Source organism: Antechinus flavipes, chromosome 2 (assembly GCF_016432865.1).
Source record: "Antechinus flavipes isolate AdamAnt ecotype Samford, QLD, Australia chromosome 2, AdamAnt_v2, whole genome shotgun sequence".
NCBI classification, from domain to species: Eukaryota; Metazoa; Chordata; class Mammalia; order Dasyuromorphia; family Dasyuridae; genus Antechinus; species Antechinus flavipes.
The window spans coordinates 495,417,158-495,431,527 of NC_067399.1; the positions used below are offsets into that span (position 1 = coordinate 495,417,158).

The 14,370-nt window shown below is 44.0% G+C and overlaps 1 protein-coding gene across 2 annotated transcripts in view; it reads right to left on the reverse strand.

Annotated features, from left to right (window-relative positions):
* Positions 1-314: 314 nt before the first annotated feature.
* Positions 315-14,370, reverse strand: part of CDH22 (cadherin 22) — a 94,865-nt gene continuing 80,809 nt past the window's right edge. For both annotated transcript variants that reach the window (XM_051979953.1, XM_051979952.1), the window contains 4 exons: positions 8,489-8,610; positions 7,515-7,632; positions 2,671-2,922; positions 315-1,158 (listed from right to left, as the gene is read on the reverse strand). In XM_051979953.1, the coding sequence (XP_051835913.1) occupies positions 623-1,158; positions 2,671-2,922; positions 7,515-7,632; positions 8,489-8,610 (1,028 nt within the window). In that variant the 3' untranslated portion in view covers positions 315-622. The remainder of the gene's footprint in view (positions 1,159-2,670; positions 2,923-7,514; positions 7,633-8,488; positions 8,611-14,370) is intronic.

The window sequence follows — 14,370 nt, forward strand, 5'->3', positions numbered from 1 at the left end:
GCACCACCTACGTGTGCCTTCCAGTGACCATGCTGAAACCCAGGAACTCTTCCACATAATAATCCTTCAAATAAAAAAGGCTCCCATTTCCTCTTCCCAGCATCTGCTCCCCAGGAGAGTAGGAGAGATGCCAGAGAAAGCCCCCCTACAACCTCCCTTATTTCTAACCCAGGTCCTGTTTCCTGACGGATCGCAGCCCCCCGATTTCTCATGCCTCTAAAGGTCAAAGTAGACCCCAAAGCCGTTTTCACTGACCCTCTGAATGCCCCCGCCTGGAAAGCTCCAGGATTTCCCCTTCCCCTAATCACTCCGGATTGTCAGTGCGGGACTTTTAATACAGATCGGGTTGAGAGACCACGGGACACGCGCTCTGAGCTCCCCGCGAACTCTGGGCACGAAGTTGAGGGTGAAGAGGGATAGCATTGGGGAAGGGCCCCGGGTCTGTATCTGCTTCTTTCTGTTCCCCGACCCTCCCCACCCCCACCCCTAAACTCAAGGCTCTCCGAGTGAGGTTTGATCAGGCGGTGGGAACTGAGGTGAGCGGGTGGGGTGGTGGGGGGTGCTTTGGTCTTTCGGGGCTGCCTCAATGCCAGAGTCACGGAGCCCCGAGGAGAAGGGCGGGCTAGGACGCGTCACCCTCCTCGTCTGCCCTGTGCCCGGCATAGAGCGCGGCCAGCGGGCGGAACCGCGGCCCCCAGCTGCTGAGATAGGAGAAGTCCTGCTCCGAGCTCGAGCGGGTGTGCACCGAACTGAGCGAGGCTGCGGGCGAGTCCGCACCCTCGAACGCATACGTCTGGAAAGCGTCGTAAGGCGGCACAGACAAGTCCGCGTCCGCCAGCGCCACTTTCCTGCTGATGAAGTCCCTGAAGAGGGAGAAGTCCAGCTCCGGGCTCGGGGCCCCCTGTGGAAGCGGGAGGGAGGGGCGCTCCGACTGCAGCCCGGACTGGAGGCCGCCCCCGCCGCCGCCGCCATCCCCGCCTTTGATCTCGCTGAAGTCGTACAGGCTCCGCAGCGCCGACATGTCGTAGGCCTCCGTGTCCTGCTCTCCTCCGCCCTCGTCGTTGTACTTGATGACGTTGTCTCTCATGTCCTCGTCCTCCTCTGAGCTCAGGTGGCTTTTGTGGTGGCGCTTCAGCGTGAGGATGAGCAGGACCAGCACTGGCCGGGGACAGGGAAGGACGCAAGGAGCGAGACAAGGAGGGTTTGGCCCAGAGGAGGGGAGGGGAGGGGATCGATTGCCCAAGAGGTGGGAGCGCCCCCCCGGGGCCAACGCGGGGAGGCAAGTTTCGGGGAGGGAGTCGTGGAAAAGCGAGGAGAATGGAAAACAAGCTTAAACGGGGGGAGGAGGCGGAGAGGACACGGGAAGGGACAGGACAGCGGAACACACCGAGAACATGGTGTGGGCCGAGGGAGGAAGGGAATAGATGGATGAGAGACCCACCAGAAGGAGGGTAATAGGGAGTGTGTTGGAAAGAAGAAGAAAAGAGAGACATCATTGGAAAAATGGCCCTACGTATGACCCTCCGTCCCCCTACCCCAACCCGTCTGACTGACTTCACCAGGGGCCCTCTCCTTAGCTCCCACAGAGGGGCTGATGTGGCAGGGGAATCCTAGCGCACACCTCCAAAAGAGGCCGCAACCGGCGGTCCTGCAAGCTAAACCAAGGCGCAAGTGAGGTGGATAAATGGCAGGGTATGAGTGGGCTGCAGGCTGGGGGAGTCACTGGAGGGGGAAGCCGGAGCAGATGGCTGCGAGAGCAGGCGGGCAAGGGCTGCAGATGTGACTGCTCCATCAGCTATTCCGCCGTCACCTTTAGAACACTGATGGGCACTTTATTCGTTTGTGGGCAATTAGGCAGAAATTTGTTTGCACTGCGTTGGAAAATGAAACCGATGTAAAGTGCACCCAGTGGGAAAGGGGTTTCTGAGCTGAGGGGGGGTGAGAGGAGCCTGGCCTTCCTATTTCGGGACTCTCTAGGTTGTCTCTCTTGCCTCGGAGTGTTGTGGAAGGTGAGGCAAGTGTTAACTTAGCCACAGGCTGGTTCCCCTAAAATAGGAGTGGGGGAGATATGACCAAGTGAATAGAAGCACAAGGGAGCTTTCTTAGGGACTGAAGTCTGGACTAGGTGAGGGAATGTCCAGATGCAGTACTGTACCGCTTTGGGGAAAGGTGAATGTTTGTGGGTTGGGGAGGGAGGTATCCTCATTCTTTTTTTATAATAGACCAATGACCCTAGACCTCTAGGAATCTTCAATGACCTCATCTCAGCGTTGTGGAGTAAGGAAAGGATGGACCCTTAAGGCTCCTTTTGAGTTTCAAGAGCTTGAAACTACAATAGGACTTGAGACATCTTGTATATATTCTGAATTCTAGAGTCCCTCCCAATACTAACATCCCATGTTCTATGCTCTAAGCTCCCCTACACCGTTGCCATTGTATGTTCTAATGTTCATTCCAGCTCTGAATTCACAAAGGTCTCCAACAGTTCCTCATTCAGTGTAGGAAGGAGTGGGGCTGGGTCTTGCAGAGGATATGATGAACATGGACTTATTTGCAGAGTGGAGATTGGGAAGTGAAGTCTTCTGGACTCTACATACAACCCAGGCTAGAGAACACCACAACAAGGGGCAACCTGCCAGAGGGGAAAAGCTGGGTCCACAGCAGACTCACCAACCAGGATGAGGATGCAGACCAGCAGAGCAATGAGGGCCCCGGGGCTCAGCGAGGCAGCCATCACATAGGCTGTGGTGTTGCAGGACTGGATGGCACCAGCACTATCACAGCCACACACACGGATGGTGAGGGTTCCCGTGCTGCTGAGTGTGGGTGGCCCACTGTCCACCACCAGTATGGGGAGGAAGAAGACATCTTGCTCCTGTCGGTTGAAGCCCACATGTTGTGTGTGCACGGCTGCTGTATTATCTAAATAGAGGTAAGGAAGCATGTGGAGAAGGCAATGACTTTAAGCCATTACCCTGGCCTAGCCTCTGATTCTACCCATTGGTGTGCTCTTAGAATCTCTGCCCCTTCCCACATCCCAGTGATTTACTTCCTTCATCTTCTTTTGTAAGTCAATCCTTTCCCATCCCTCCATCACATTTATTGTTCCTCCCTGGCTTCCTGCCAGCTCCTTGGTGCAGAGGTACTCAGAATGGAAGTGATGGCCCTGGCTTCTTTATGGGATGGGATGTGCCCAGACTTGGAACCCTCCCTCCTCACTCTTAAGAAACTTTGCTCTACTTTCCAGCTCTGCCCAATTTCTTCTAGATTTTACTTTCCTCCTCCTCCTTCTCCTCCTCCTTCTCCTCCTCCTCAATTTGAGGTGATTTCTCTAAATTTAATCAGTTCAGTGCCACAAAGTCCAAGAGACAGTGGGTATGAGAAACTTGTCAAAAGAGTACAGCAAATATTTGATAAATAACTATCTTATCCTAGGAACACTAAATTGATTTCCAGTTAATTTAGTTATAAAACTTTTGTGTACCCTTAGAAAAGAAAATTTATTCTATTTCATGTGTTCATATTCACGATAAGCTCTAGAATTTGTTTCATTTCATACTTAATAGGAAGTAAGCAAAGATTTACTGATTTGGGACAGGGATTAGAGGCTAAGAATGCCCAGACAAAGATTGTTTCCAGAACTCTTGTTTTATTTTGATCTTAACTTTTCAACCTTATCTCCTGCATTATCCCCAACTCCCTCACCTCAGGAAGTCTTGATTCCAGGTATGCTGGCCCATTTGTGCACAGGTCATTCCCATCTTTATGTTTTGGTTCATATTTAGAATATCTGCCCTCTTTTTTGCTGCAATTAAGCCAGTTCACCCTCCCAAATGTTCTCCAATGCAGAAGGCTCATTCCTACTTTGACAAATGTGCCCTCCACATACTTAAAACAAAAAGGAGCTCTTCTACTTCTGCCTAGCTAAAATCTCCCATTCAAAGCCTCATTTGGCTTCTTTCTATGTCCCAGCTTATAGAATTTCTCCCTCTGAGTTCCTATAATCCTGGCCATCTGTATCCCTCACAGGGGTTTTGTCACACATGTTCTGATAATGGGAATCTTGTCTCCTCAACTGAATCAAGATCTCAGGGCAGAAACCAGCTTTTCTAATGTTTTGCTTTCCTCACATTTCTCACAGAGCCCCATGCTCACACTCACATGGGCAGAGACACATGGGTTTCAATCAGCACTTGTTGACTGACTGACTAACCTTTGAGAAGGCAGATACTTATGTCAGGTAAGAGTAATGTTTACAGAATTCAGCTTAGAGGGTGAGCTGGCAAGACAAGGGGAATAGCTGAAAAAGGAATTCATTTCTGGGTTTAAGCTTCAGCCTGTGTAATGGGGAATTTAGGGGTGTGTGTGTGGGGAAGAAATGGTCACTAATTAGTTGTTTTGTACTCACAACTGTCTCCTGCTTCTATTCTATTCAATCTCTTGCTGTCAACCTCTAACACCCTACCTGTACTGGGAAATCCTCTCCAGAGTTGGGCCCTTAATAGCCATGATGATAATTCTCCTTTTGCATGATGCTTTGAGATTTACAAAGTCCCTTCTTCATGGTGTCCCTGAGATGTAGGGAGTACAAATATCACCACTCTCATTTTACAAAGAAGGAAATGAAGGCTCAGAGAATAAAGTTACTTGGCCAGGGTTAGACAGCTAACAAATGGCAGAGTTGGAATTTGAATCCAAATCTCCTGACTTAAGATCATCTTTATATTGTATCAGGTAAGGAGACCAGACTTTAGGGAGATATAGTGGCCAGGACCTCAAGCCCTCTCCCTTTTCCCCCAGGAGTGACCTGGTAGTCTGAATCCCTATAGTTAATATACCTGCCAGTGGTCCAGGCTAGGGAAGCCTCCGAGGGTTGGAGGGGTGCCCTTTTCACCACTGCAAAGAAAGGGTGAGGGAGGGGAGCCAGGGAGCGGCAGGCATCCATCTGGGCTGACATTCATCAGTGTCAGTCCCTGGCTGCAAAAGCAATATTTATAAATCACGTTTCCAAACTGGCTACAAATTTGTACAAAGAAACAGATGGGCTAGGGGTAGCAGTTTGTCACAGTGGATATTTATAAGAAAAAGGGGAGGGAAGGGGGGTGCTCAGGGACAGGGAAGGAGGAGAGGGCCTCCCACCCACTCCTCTAAACGGATTTTTCCTAGCATACAGTAGTTGCCACCCACCAGCCCCCAAATTCCACCAACCCACACAGATAAACAATTACTGAAAGGCAATGCATGTGGTAGCAGAAAAAAAAAATCAGACTTTTGATCAGGATACCCTGGTTTATAACCTAACTATGCAAATTATTGCAGTGTAAGTGGACAAGTCACTTTCTCTGGGCCTCAGTTTATTCAGTTGTAAAAAAATAACAAAGACTCTATAAAAGTGGTAGAAATAACATTTGGAGAACCTAGAGTCAGGAGAAGTTTGCATTGAAATCTTATTTCCAGTGTTTATTAATTTCACAACTATGGGTAAGTCATTTATCATTAAGCCTTCCTTTCTTCATCTGTAAAATGGGACTAGAACCAGCAAAACATACCTCAGGGAACCATTGTAAGGATCATATGAGATAATGCAGGCTCAATATACTTTGTAAACCTTAAGGTACTATACAAATGTCAGACATTATCATTATTATTTGTACTAATCTCATAGGACTACTGTGAGGAAAATGTTATATGATGGTGAGTTATTACAATTATCATTATTGGATTTGTTCTGGGCTTCATCCCCAGATGATTTAGATATACCCCAGCCCCCAGCCAAACAAATATGATTAGAATGTTCAGATATAGAATGTCCCAATGTCATTTCTCTTGCTTCCAGATGCCGGAAAATTGGAAGAAAGGAAAGAACTATGGACCTGTGGGAGATAGGGGCCATACCTTATTGGAGGGGGAGGATAAATCAGGCTGCAAATGTCATGCTCTAACCCAGGATCTTCAAGATATTAATTCTGGATATACACCCAGATCATCCCAGGGTGATCAATTCAGTGATTAAAAGCATGAGGTTAATAGGTGTGATCTCCTGGGTGGTGGCTTGCTTCTATTCCATGACTCTATTATCCTCACCTATCCCTGTCAGCTCCATTAAAAATGCATGTTCTCAATCATAAGAAAAACTAGTGAGAGTGGATAGTTCATTAAAGCCTATCTCTACTACTAGAAAGTTTATTGATCTCAGTAGCACCATCTTTGTGTACACAAAGGTTGCCAACATTTTCTTTGGGAGGGGAATGAGTATGGGGTCTCTCATCTTGGGACAAGAAAAGGTGCTTGAAAAATCCCTTTCTCCTACCTCTTCTAATACCAGCAGAGGGGCTGAGCTCTTTGATGTTGGGGGTGGTTAGAATATGATGGCGTTAACACTGGAAAGAACCTTAGAGTGTAGCTGGATCAACCTGTATCTCAGTAGGAATTGCCCACATCTCTGCAGGATCACTTGGTGGTCCAACTTCTAATTGTTCACAAATAAGTGCATTCCACTTTGGGAAAGCTCTGACTTAGGAAGTTTTTCCTCAGTCTCTCTACGGCTTCCATCCATTAGTCCCAGTTTTGTTCCTGGGAGTAGAGCAAGTCTACTCATCCCTCCAATGAAGAACTTTCAGATATTTCAAGATAACAATCGTCTCCTAAGTTTTTTTCTACTCCAAGTTTTTTTCAACAAACCTGTGATATAATGGGGAATTCAATCATCATCCTTTTGTTGCCTTCTTCTGGACAAACTACACCTTCCTAAATAGTGGTGACTGGAAGTGGACATATTATTCTGAGTGGGATCTGACCTTTCTAGAGAACAACACAGCTATCGCGCCTTGTTCTGCATACACCACACTTTTGTTAATGCAATGAAGAGAAATGGTATTGTCACAATTTGACTCATTGAAAATGCAATGCGTCAGGATCCCTACATCTTTTTCTTTCTTTATATTTTTTGGGCATTCTTTTAAAATTATTGATATCAGGACAGCTAGGTGGCACAGTGGAGTAGTTCAAATACCACTTCAAACACTTATTAGTTGTGTGGCCCTGGGCAAGTCACTTAACCCTGATTGTCTCCAAAAAGTATAAGTGTCGATATCTTTTGTTTTTATATCCCATTCATTTCTAAATATATTCTTCTGCCATCCCATACCCAATGAGTTTTATAAGAAAGAATTAAAAAGAGAAAGAGAAATTCTGTTCTTTCCCCACATAAACTTTATGAAGTGTTCTTACTCTGTTCTAGCCAAGGCACTCATATTTGAAAAGCCATTCACATTCTGCTCTCACTTTTAATCCAGCTCGTCACACAATTTCCTCATCCCCTTTAAGGACTCAGCTCAAATTTCACTTCTCATGGAAGCTTCCTCTGATCATTCTAGCTCAAAGGAACTTTGTACCAATGTTGGTGGACTGACTGACTGACTGACATCGATATGGCTCCACAAGACTCTGAGTCCATTACCAAAGTTAGGAGAGATGTCTATCTTGATCCTTCTATGGGAAGGGATGGGGCTTACCTTTGATATCAAGCAGAGAGAAATGAGGGTTACTGACGGCCTCAGGCACCAGACGGAAGTAAAATCGATGACCTCCCTGTGGTTCATCTCGGTCCACCACACTGATGGTCTGAATGAGCTAAAGGAAGAGAGGATAAAGGACAAGCATAGGAGCTAGTCACTGCCAGTCGGGGGAGGTAAAGCTACTCAGGGCCAGTCCCTGGACAGAAGACCTTGGTGGTCGCATTAAGAAGGGGAGATGGAGAAGCTGAGCCACACAGATGTTACCATCTTGTCCCTTATCTCACCTAGCCTTCCTATCCCAGGGTAGACGTAGTCCATGAAAAAGCATGGGATTCATATGCAATTCTTAAAAAATAAACAGTATGTGATAAATTCATAGTTCTCTCTTGTATGTTCTTTATGTATTGGAATATTTTGTGTTTGTTGATTTTTAAGTTCATAATAAAAAAGAAAGTTTGATTTATTATTTTTATTATTATTAAATAATATTTATTTATTAATAACTATTTATGTTTTTGTTTGTTGCTGAGGCAATTGGGGTTAAGTGACTTGCCCAGAGTCACACAGCCAGGAAGTGTTAAGGGTCTGAGGCTGGATTTGAACTAAGGCCTCCTGATTTCAGGGCTGGTGCTCTATTCATTGCACACCTAGCTGCCCCCAGAAAATTTTATTTTTAACGGGAAGAGATGGGAGGATTATGGAACTTGTAGCCATGAGGGCCTAGCTCTGTGTTCCTAGCTAATTATCTCACTACTATTATCCTCCACCACTAATTATCTCATTGACTCTGGATACCTTACTTAAATTTTCTCCCCATATCAGTTTTCTCATCTATAAAATGAGGATGATGTCTGCCCTACGTATCACACAGAGATATGTCATGTGTCTCAGAATGAGATAGATGTGTGTGACTAAGTTTTGTAAGAGTAAAGTTCTAGAGAAACACCAGCTTCTCTAGAATTGGTCATTACCTGGCCAGGCTTTGCATCCTCACATACAGCAGCTTCATAGGGGGTAGCCAGTTCTGGAGGGTTGTCGTTCACGTCTAGGATCCGTATCCGAAGGGAAGCTCTGGATACCTGTGAGTGATTGTCTGTAATCCAGAGGGTGAGGGGAACGAGACAGAGAGTTAGAGTGGTTGAAGGGTGATACTGCTCCCAACTACAGAATTCTTCTCTTCTCTTTCTCTGGACAGAATCCATGTCCCAGTGGCTGGGTTTACCATCAGGACTGGGGTGGGACCAGATAAGGGAGTAGAGAGGATGGGTACAGAGAAATGAGAGTAGGTCCTCTTGGGCATTGGTCAGCAGACAGTATGGCAGCTTGACTATTTGAAATAAGAAAATCTCGATTCTAGGATTACACTCTGTTGCAGCTAGTTGTATCACCTTGGACAAGACAACTCATCTTTCTGGGATCCACTTTCTGGGATTCACATCATGAAGGAGTAAGTTGTATGAACTGATGCAGAGTATGCAATTACAAAATGGAGGAAAACTACTGAAAAACATCAAAACTGATCATTGAAGTTGCCAGTCTTGGACAGCTAGATAGTGCAGTGGATAAAATTTTGGCCCTGAAGTCAGGAGGACCTGAATTCAAATCTAATCTCGGACACTTAATATTTACTAGCTGTGTGACCCTAGATAAGTCACTTAACCCAATTGCCTTGAGAGAAAAAAAAAGTTACCAGTTTCAGAGAAATGACCACAAAACATAGTTCTTTCTTTTCAGTAGAGGAGAAGTGGACCAGAGAAGAAGAATAACATGGGAATTTTAAAGAGAGCCTTTTTGCATGTTTATTTTGCATAACAAAAGTTTTTTGTTATAAGGGAAGGTTCTTTGGTAGGGGGAGAAGTATGCTATTGAAGATGGTGGCAGTAATATGATAAAGTTATTATTTTTTTAAGTTAAAGGTTTTTTTAATTAGGGGTTTTCTGTAGAAATTAAAAGTGGATCAGCTCAACAGAAGTAAAAATTCTCTAGCAATGAAAGCTACCCAAAACTGGAATGGAATTGGGTTGGGGAGATGGAGAGGCACCAGGATGGTTAGGCAAGGTAGGGAACTCTATGTCATGGAAAGGTTTTCAGCATAGTCAAGATGATCACTTGTTAGGGAGGAAATGTTATTAGAGGAAATATTGAGCTTCATGCTGGACTATCTGATCTCCAAGTTCTTTCCAGCTGAAACTAAGCTCCCAGTAGTTCCAAAGAACCTATGATGAAAAATGCTATCTACTGTCAGAGAAAGAACTAATAAATTCTGAGAGCAGATTGAAGCATACCTTTTCACTTTATTTTTCTTAGGGTTTTCTTGGGGGAGGGTGACTTTTTGCAGCATGGCTAATATGGAAAAATGTTTTGCATGACTTTGCATGTATAATCACTATCATATTGCTTGCCTTCTCAAGTGGCGGAGGAAGAGCAAGGGGGAAGAAGAGAATTTGAAACTCAAAATTTTTTTAAAAATGTAAATTTTTTTAAATAAATGAAGTTGGAAAATATTTAACAAAAATGAAAATATACTTTAAAATTTTTTTATATAAGGGTCCAGAACCCAGTCTAGATTTCTAGCCTGTCTTCCCTGGACAGATACTTTGGCCAGACCCCTATCTCAATCAGCTCAACCTTTGCCCCAACCTCAGGGAATCAAATCTGACAGAGTTGATAACATCTTTGTTCTCCCCAAATATGGGAATTTTAAAGAGAGCCTTAGTAGAAAGAGCACTGGATTAGGAAACATAAAACCTCGGTCTGAGTTTTAGGAGCAGACCTGAAAGTAACCCCAGTCCAATCTCCACTTTACAGTGAAGGAAATTGATATCCAAGGAAACTAAGTGGCTTATTTTCTCAAGGTCACACTTAGCATTTGTCAGAGGCAGGATGTGATCCCAAGTCCTCCAAAGTCTGTGTTCTCTCCTTCCACTGTACCATGCTGCCTCTCTGTTCAACCACCTACTACTAGTGTGATCTTGGGCAAATCAATTCCCTCCCTTGGTTTGTTTCCTTACGATAATAAGGTGGTTAAATTAGTCTTGAAATCCCTTCCAGCTCTAATATTTTAGAATGCTGGAGGTGAAATTGTGTGTGTGTGTGTGTGTGTGTGTGTGTGTGTGTGTGTGTGTGTGAGAGAGAGAGAGAGAGAGAGAGAAAGAGAGAGAGAGAGAGATGCGCCTAAATAAAAATTACTATCATCTAGAAAGGGTTGGAATTTAAACAAAGAAGATTAGAGAGGGTCATGTTCAACTGAGAGGAAGAAAGCATGGAGGATGGAATTTCCCATGCCATGTCTGCCTGGTAAGGGAACTATTTAAGGGCAAGGGAACCTTGCTTGTACTTCTGGCGTTATATGGTTGTCCACTCACTTGGATGAGCTAGTATTCTGTCCCACCCCACTATTTTCATTCACTTAGGAAAGGTGGAAGAGGACATAGCAATCCGCTTCTGCCTTTGCTTAGATGCTAAGAATTGGCTGGTATCTGTGAGCTTGTTGATTAAAAAAAAGGAGCCATGATTTGGAAGGCAGGTACAGATCCTTCTGGGGGGTGGGGGGAAGCTCTGTAATTAACCAGGAGCCTGCCCCTCTGGCTGAGTTCATTCATGAACTTCCATCCCCTTTCTCTTCTCCTGGGGCTGGCTACTGCCTTATCTTTCCAGCTCACCTAGATTTGCCTTTGGTGGTTACAGGGAATGCTTTTTGCAGGAGAGAGAAGTCAAGTCGTGACTGGAAGCTCTGGGTGATCTGTTATTTTTAAAAATGTATTGTTCAGACCCTTAAATAAAACAGTTTCATTTAGAAAACTGAGGAGGATATGAGAAAGAAGAATGGGGGGGATCAAGAAGATACAGGCTTACAGTTGAGCCAAAGGTTAAGACTGGGATGGACAGTTAACTTCTTCTCTCCAGGCAGCAAACCCTTTTTTGGAAATTGGTGGTAAGAATGAGGGAAGCAAAAAGGATTGGAGTTCACATCTGCCTGCTCTCTCATCCTTTAAAGCCTAGCTCATCTGAAAGCTCCTCCAGGAAACTTTTAATTCCCCCATGACTGCAATTGATCTTCCCTTTATTAGATCTCAAAGCACTCTATATTACAATTGTGCTCTTATCATATTGTTTTAATTAGTCATCTAGTTACCTGTGTAACTAATTTTATTCCTAATAGCAAACTGAATGAGAATTGCAATAGTGTCCTCTTTATTTTTGCACTGTGAGGCACAGAGTAGGTACTCAGGAAATGTGTGGTAAATTAATGGAGCCCATCCAAGTACTCTGAATTTAATTACCTCCTGTGTGCAAGACTCTGTGTACAAGCACTAGGAACAGAATGCAAAGTTTAAAGAAGACATGATCCCTGCCTTCATGCAGCTTATACTCTAAGAGCAAGGAGGACTGGATTATAGCTATACAAAATATATTGCTAGTTTGTGTCCTTATAATCCTCATAAGGATTAATAAAGAGAGGAAATTGCCAGGATTTACCAAAGGGTGGGGTCAACATGCCAAGAGGTATCTCTTCTCCCCCTCCCCAGCCCACAACTCAAAAAGGGCAAATCCAACCTTAGTTATGGCTAGAGTTGGTTTGAGAAACCCTGGGAAGGTTTCCTAAACTAAAGATGTAGCATTCTTCTTCATTCCTCTCCCAGCCTAATTTGTAATGTCTACAATCCCACTATTTGGGTCTTTCATCTCAGTTAAGCATCACCTGGCCTAGGCTCCTTTTTCAAAATGAAAACAACCTGGAAAGAGATGGGATGGTGGGAGACATTCAGTCTTTCATACCTCAGTGATTTTATGGGAAGTTTATTGTTCCCTCTACACAGTATATTCCATCTCTGGCCTCCTGGCCTTTTCAAAGACTGCCCCTGTGCTTTCCTTCTTTACCTCTTCCTCTTTAAATTTCTAGTTCTCTTGGCACTCAGCTAAGGCATAACCTCCCACATGAAGTCATTTTTGGATCTCTCTCGTTGTTTGACTATGTATTTAGTTACTTGCTTTCATGTGGTATTCCCACTCATTCCTTCCCTCCAACAGAATATAAGCATCATGAAGGTAGAGATTGTTTTATTTTTGTCTTTGTTTTCCTGGAGCTTAGCACAGGATTTTTTCCTAGAATGTACCTAGTAACTGCTTGTTAAATTTAACTGAATTAAATATATCGCATATGGGGTAGGGGATAGGGAGAGTGCAGAAACAAAAAAAAAAAATGGTGGGAAAAAGACCTAGTTTATCTTCATGAGCCTAATCCAACAAAGTTAACTGTAATCTAGAATGAGGGTAATTAGTGTGGTATAATGATAAAAGCATTAGATATGGTATCAAGACCTGAGTTCAAATTCCTGCACCAACATTCTACTAGCTATTTGGACCATGATCATGCATGTTACTTTATCTGGGCTTTAATATTCTAATCTACAAAGTGAAGATAATTATAATTGTCCAGTCTTCATAAGAGGTTTTTGTGAAGAAAACACTATGTAAATCTTAAAACACTATAGAAATATGAGCTATTGATCTGCTTCCCACACTAGCCCTCCAGTTCCATGAGGCTAGTACCTGGGACAGCTCCCAAGGGAACGAGGTAGAAGAAGCCTCAGGCACAAATGTTAGGTAGATAAATCATACCTGGATCTCCCTCCTGTTAGAACCCTGTCCTAACTGCACCTGCCTGCCCACAAAAGGTACCCCAATCCCAAGGTGGCAGGGTTCCCCCTTACCTTAGCATCTCAGCTAAACTGACTGACATGCAAATTAGTTTAATTATTTCTTCTTCTAAAATAAATTATATTTTGCAGTGACTGCAATATGTTGTGTCAGGCAAAATTACATTCAATATTTTTAAACTAATTGATGCAGCCTTGAGGAAGCCTGATTGACAGCAGTGAGCGGCACAGGCCTGCTACCTAAACGGTTTCTGAAATTAAAATTAAACACGAAGCTTTCCTGCCTTTCCTCCTAGAACTGGCACACCATTAATCTAGGAAGGCAGCTGGGTGAGGCAGGGAAGCCCCGGTGTGCTTAGGAAGTCCAGGGAGTGTCACTAGTAGGAATGACCCTCATTGATAGCATGCCCAGAGCCACTCATTTGTTGTTCAGTCATTTTTTCTGTTGTGTTCGACTCTTCATAAACCCATTTCAGGAGTTTTCTTGGTGAAGATACTGGAGTAGTTTGCCATTTCCTTTTCAAGCTCATTTAAAAGATGAGAAACTGAGGCAAACCATGCTGAGTTTACTTAGGTTCACAAAGCTAGTAAGTATCTATGGTTAGATTTGAACTCATGAAGAGTCTTCCTCATTCCAAGCCCAAGTCTCTATTCGCTGCATCATCTAGCTGCCAGAGCCACTTAAAGAGAGATTAAAGCTGAGGACTTCTGACCTACAGATAAAACTCAGAGATATTCTTTTTCCTCAGATGGTCTTTGGATCCCAGTAGAAAGGCCCCTCCTCCATGTGGAAAGATATGTATTTTGTGAGTACTTAATAAATACATGTTCCTTGAACTGACCTGGATTTCATATTTGGGTCAATTTGACTCTGTAGAGTCTTAATACATAATGGAAAGGTGCCTGGCAGCCTCTGCCCCCTTTATAGGAAACAGATAATTGTGTGGAATAAGAATTATAGCAGAAGTTAGGAATTGTAGACTCTATCCCAGCCTCTTTCATTAATTTAATTGTGGGCACTTGTAAGTGAATGTGGAGCATCACAAAATTATGATTTATTATGAGTAAATGCTTGATTGGTATACTTGTTTTATATATCTACATACCTGAGGTGATCTAAAAATTTCTTGGGTAAAAAGGGGTCACAAGTGGAAAAAGTTTAAGAAGTCCTGAACTAGATGACCCTTAAGGTG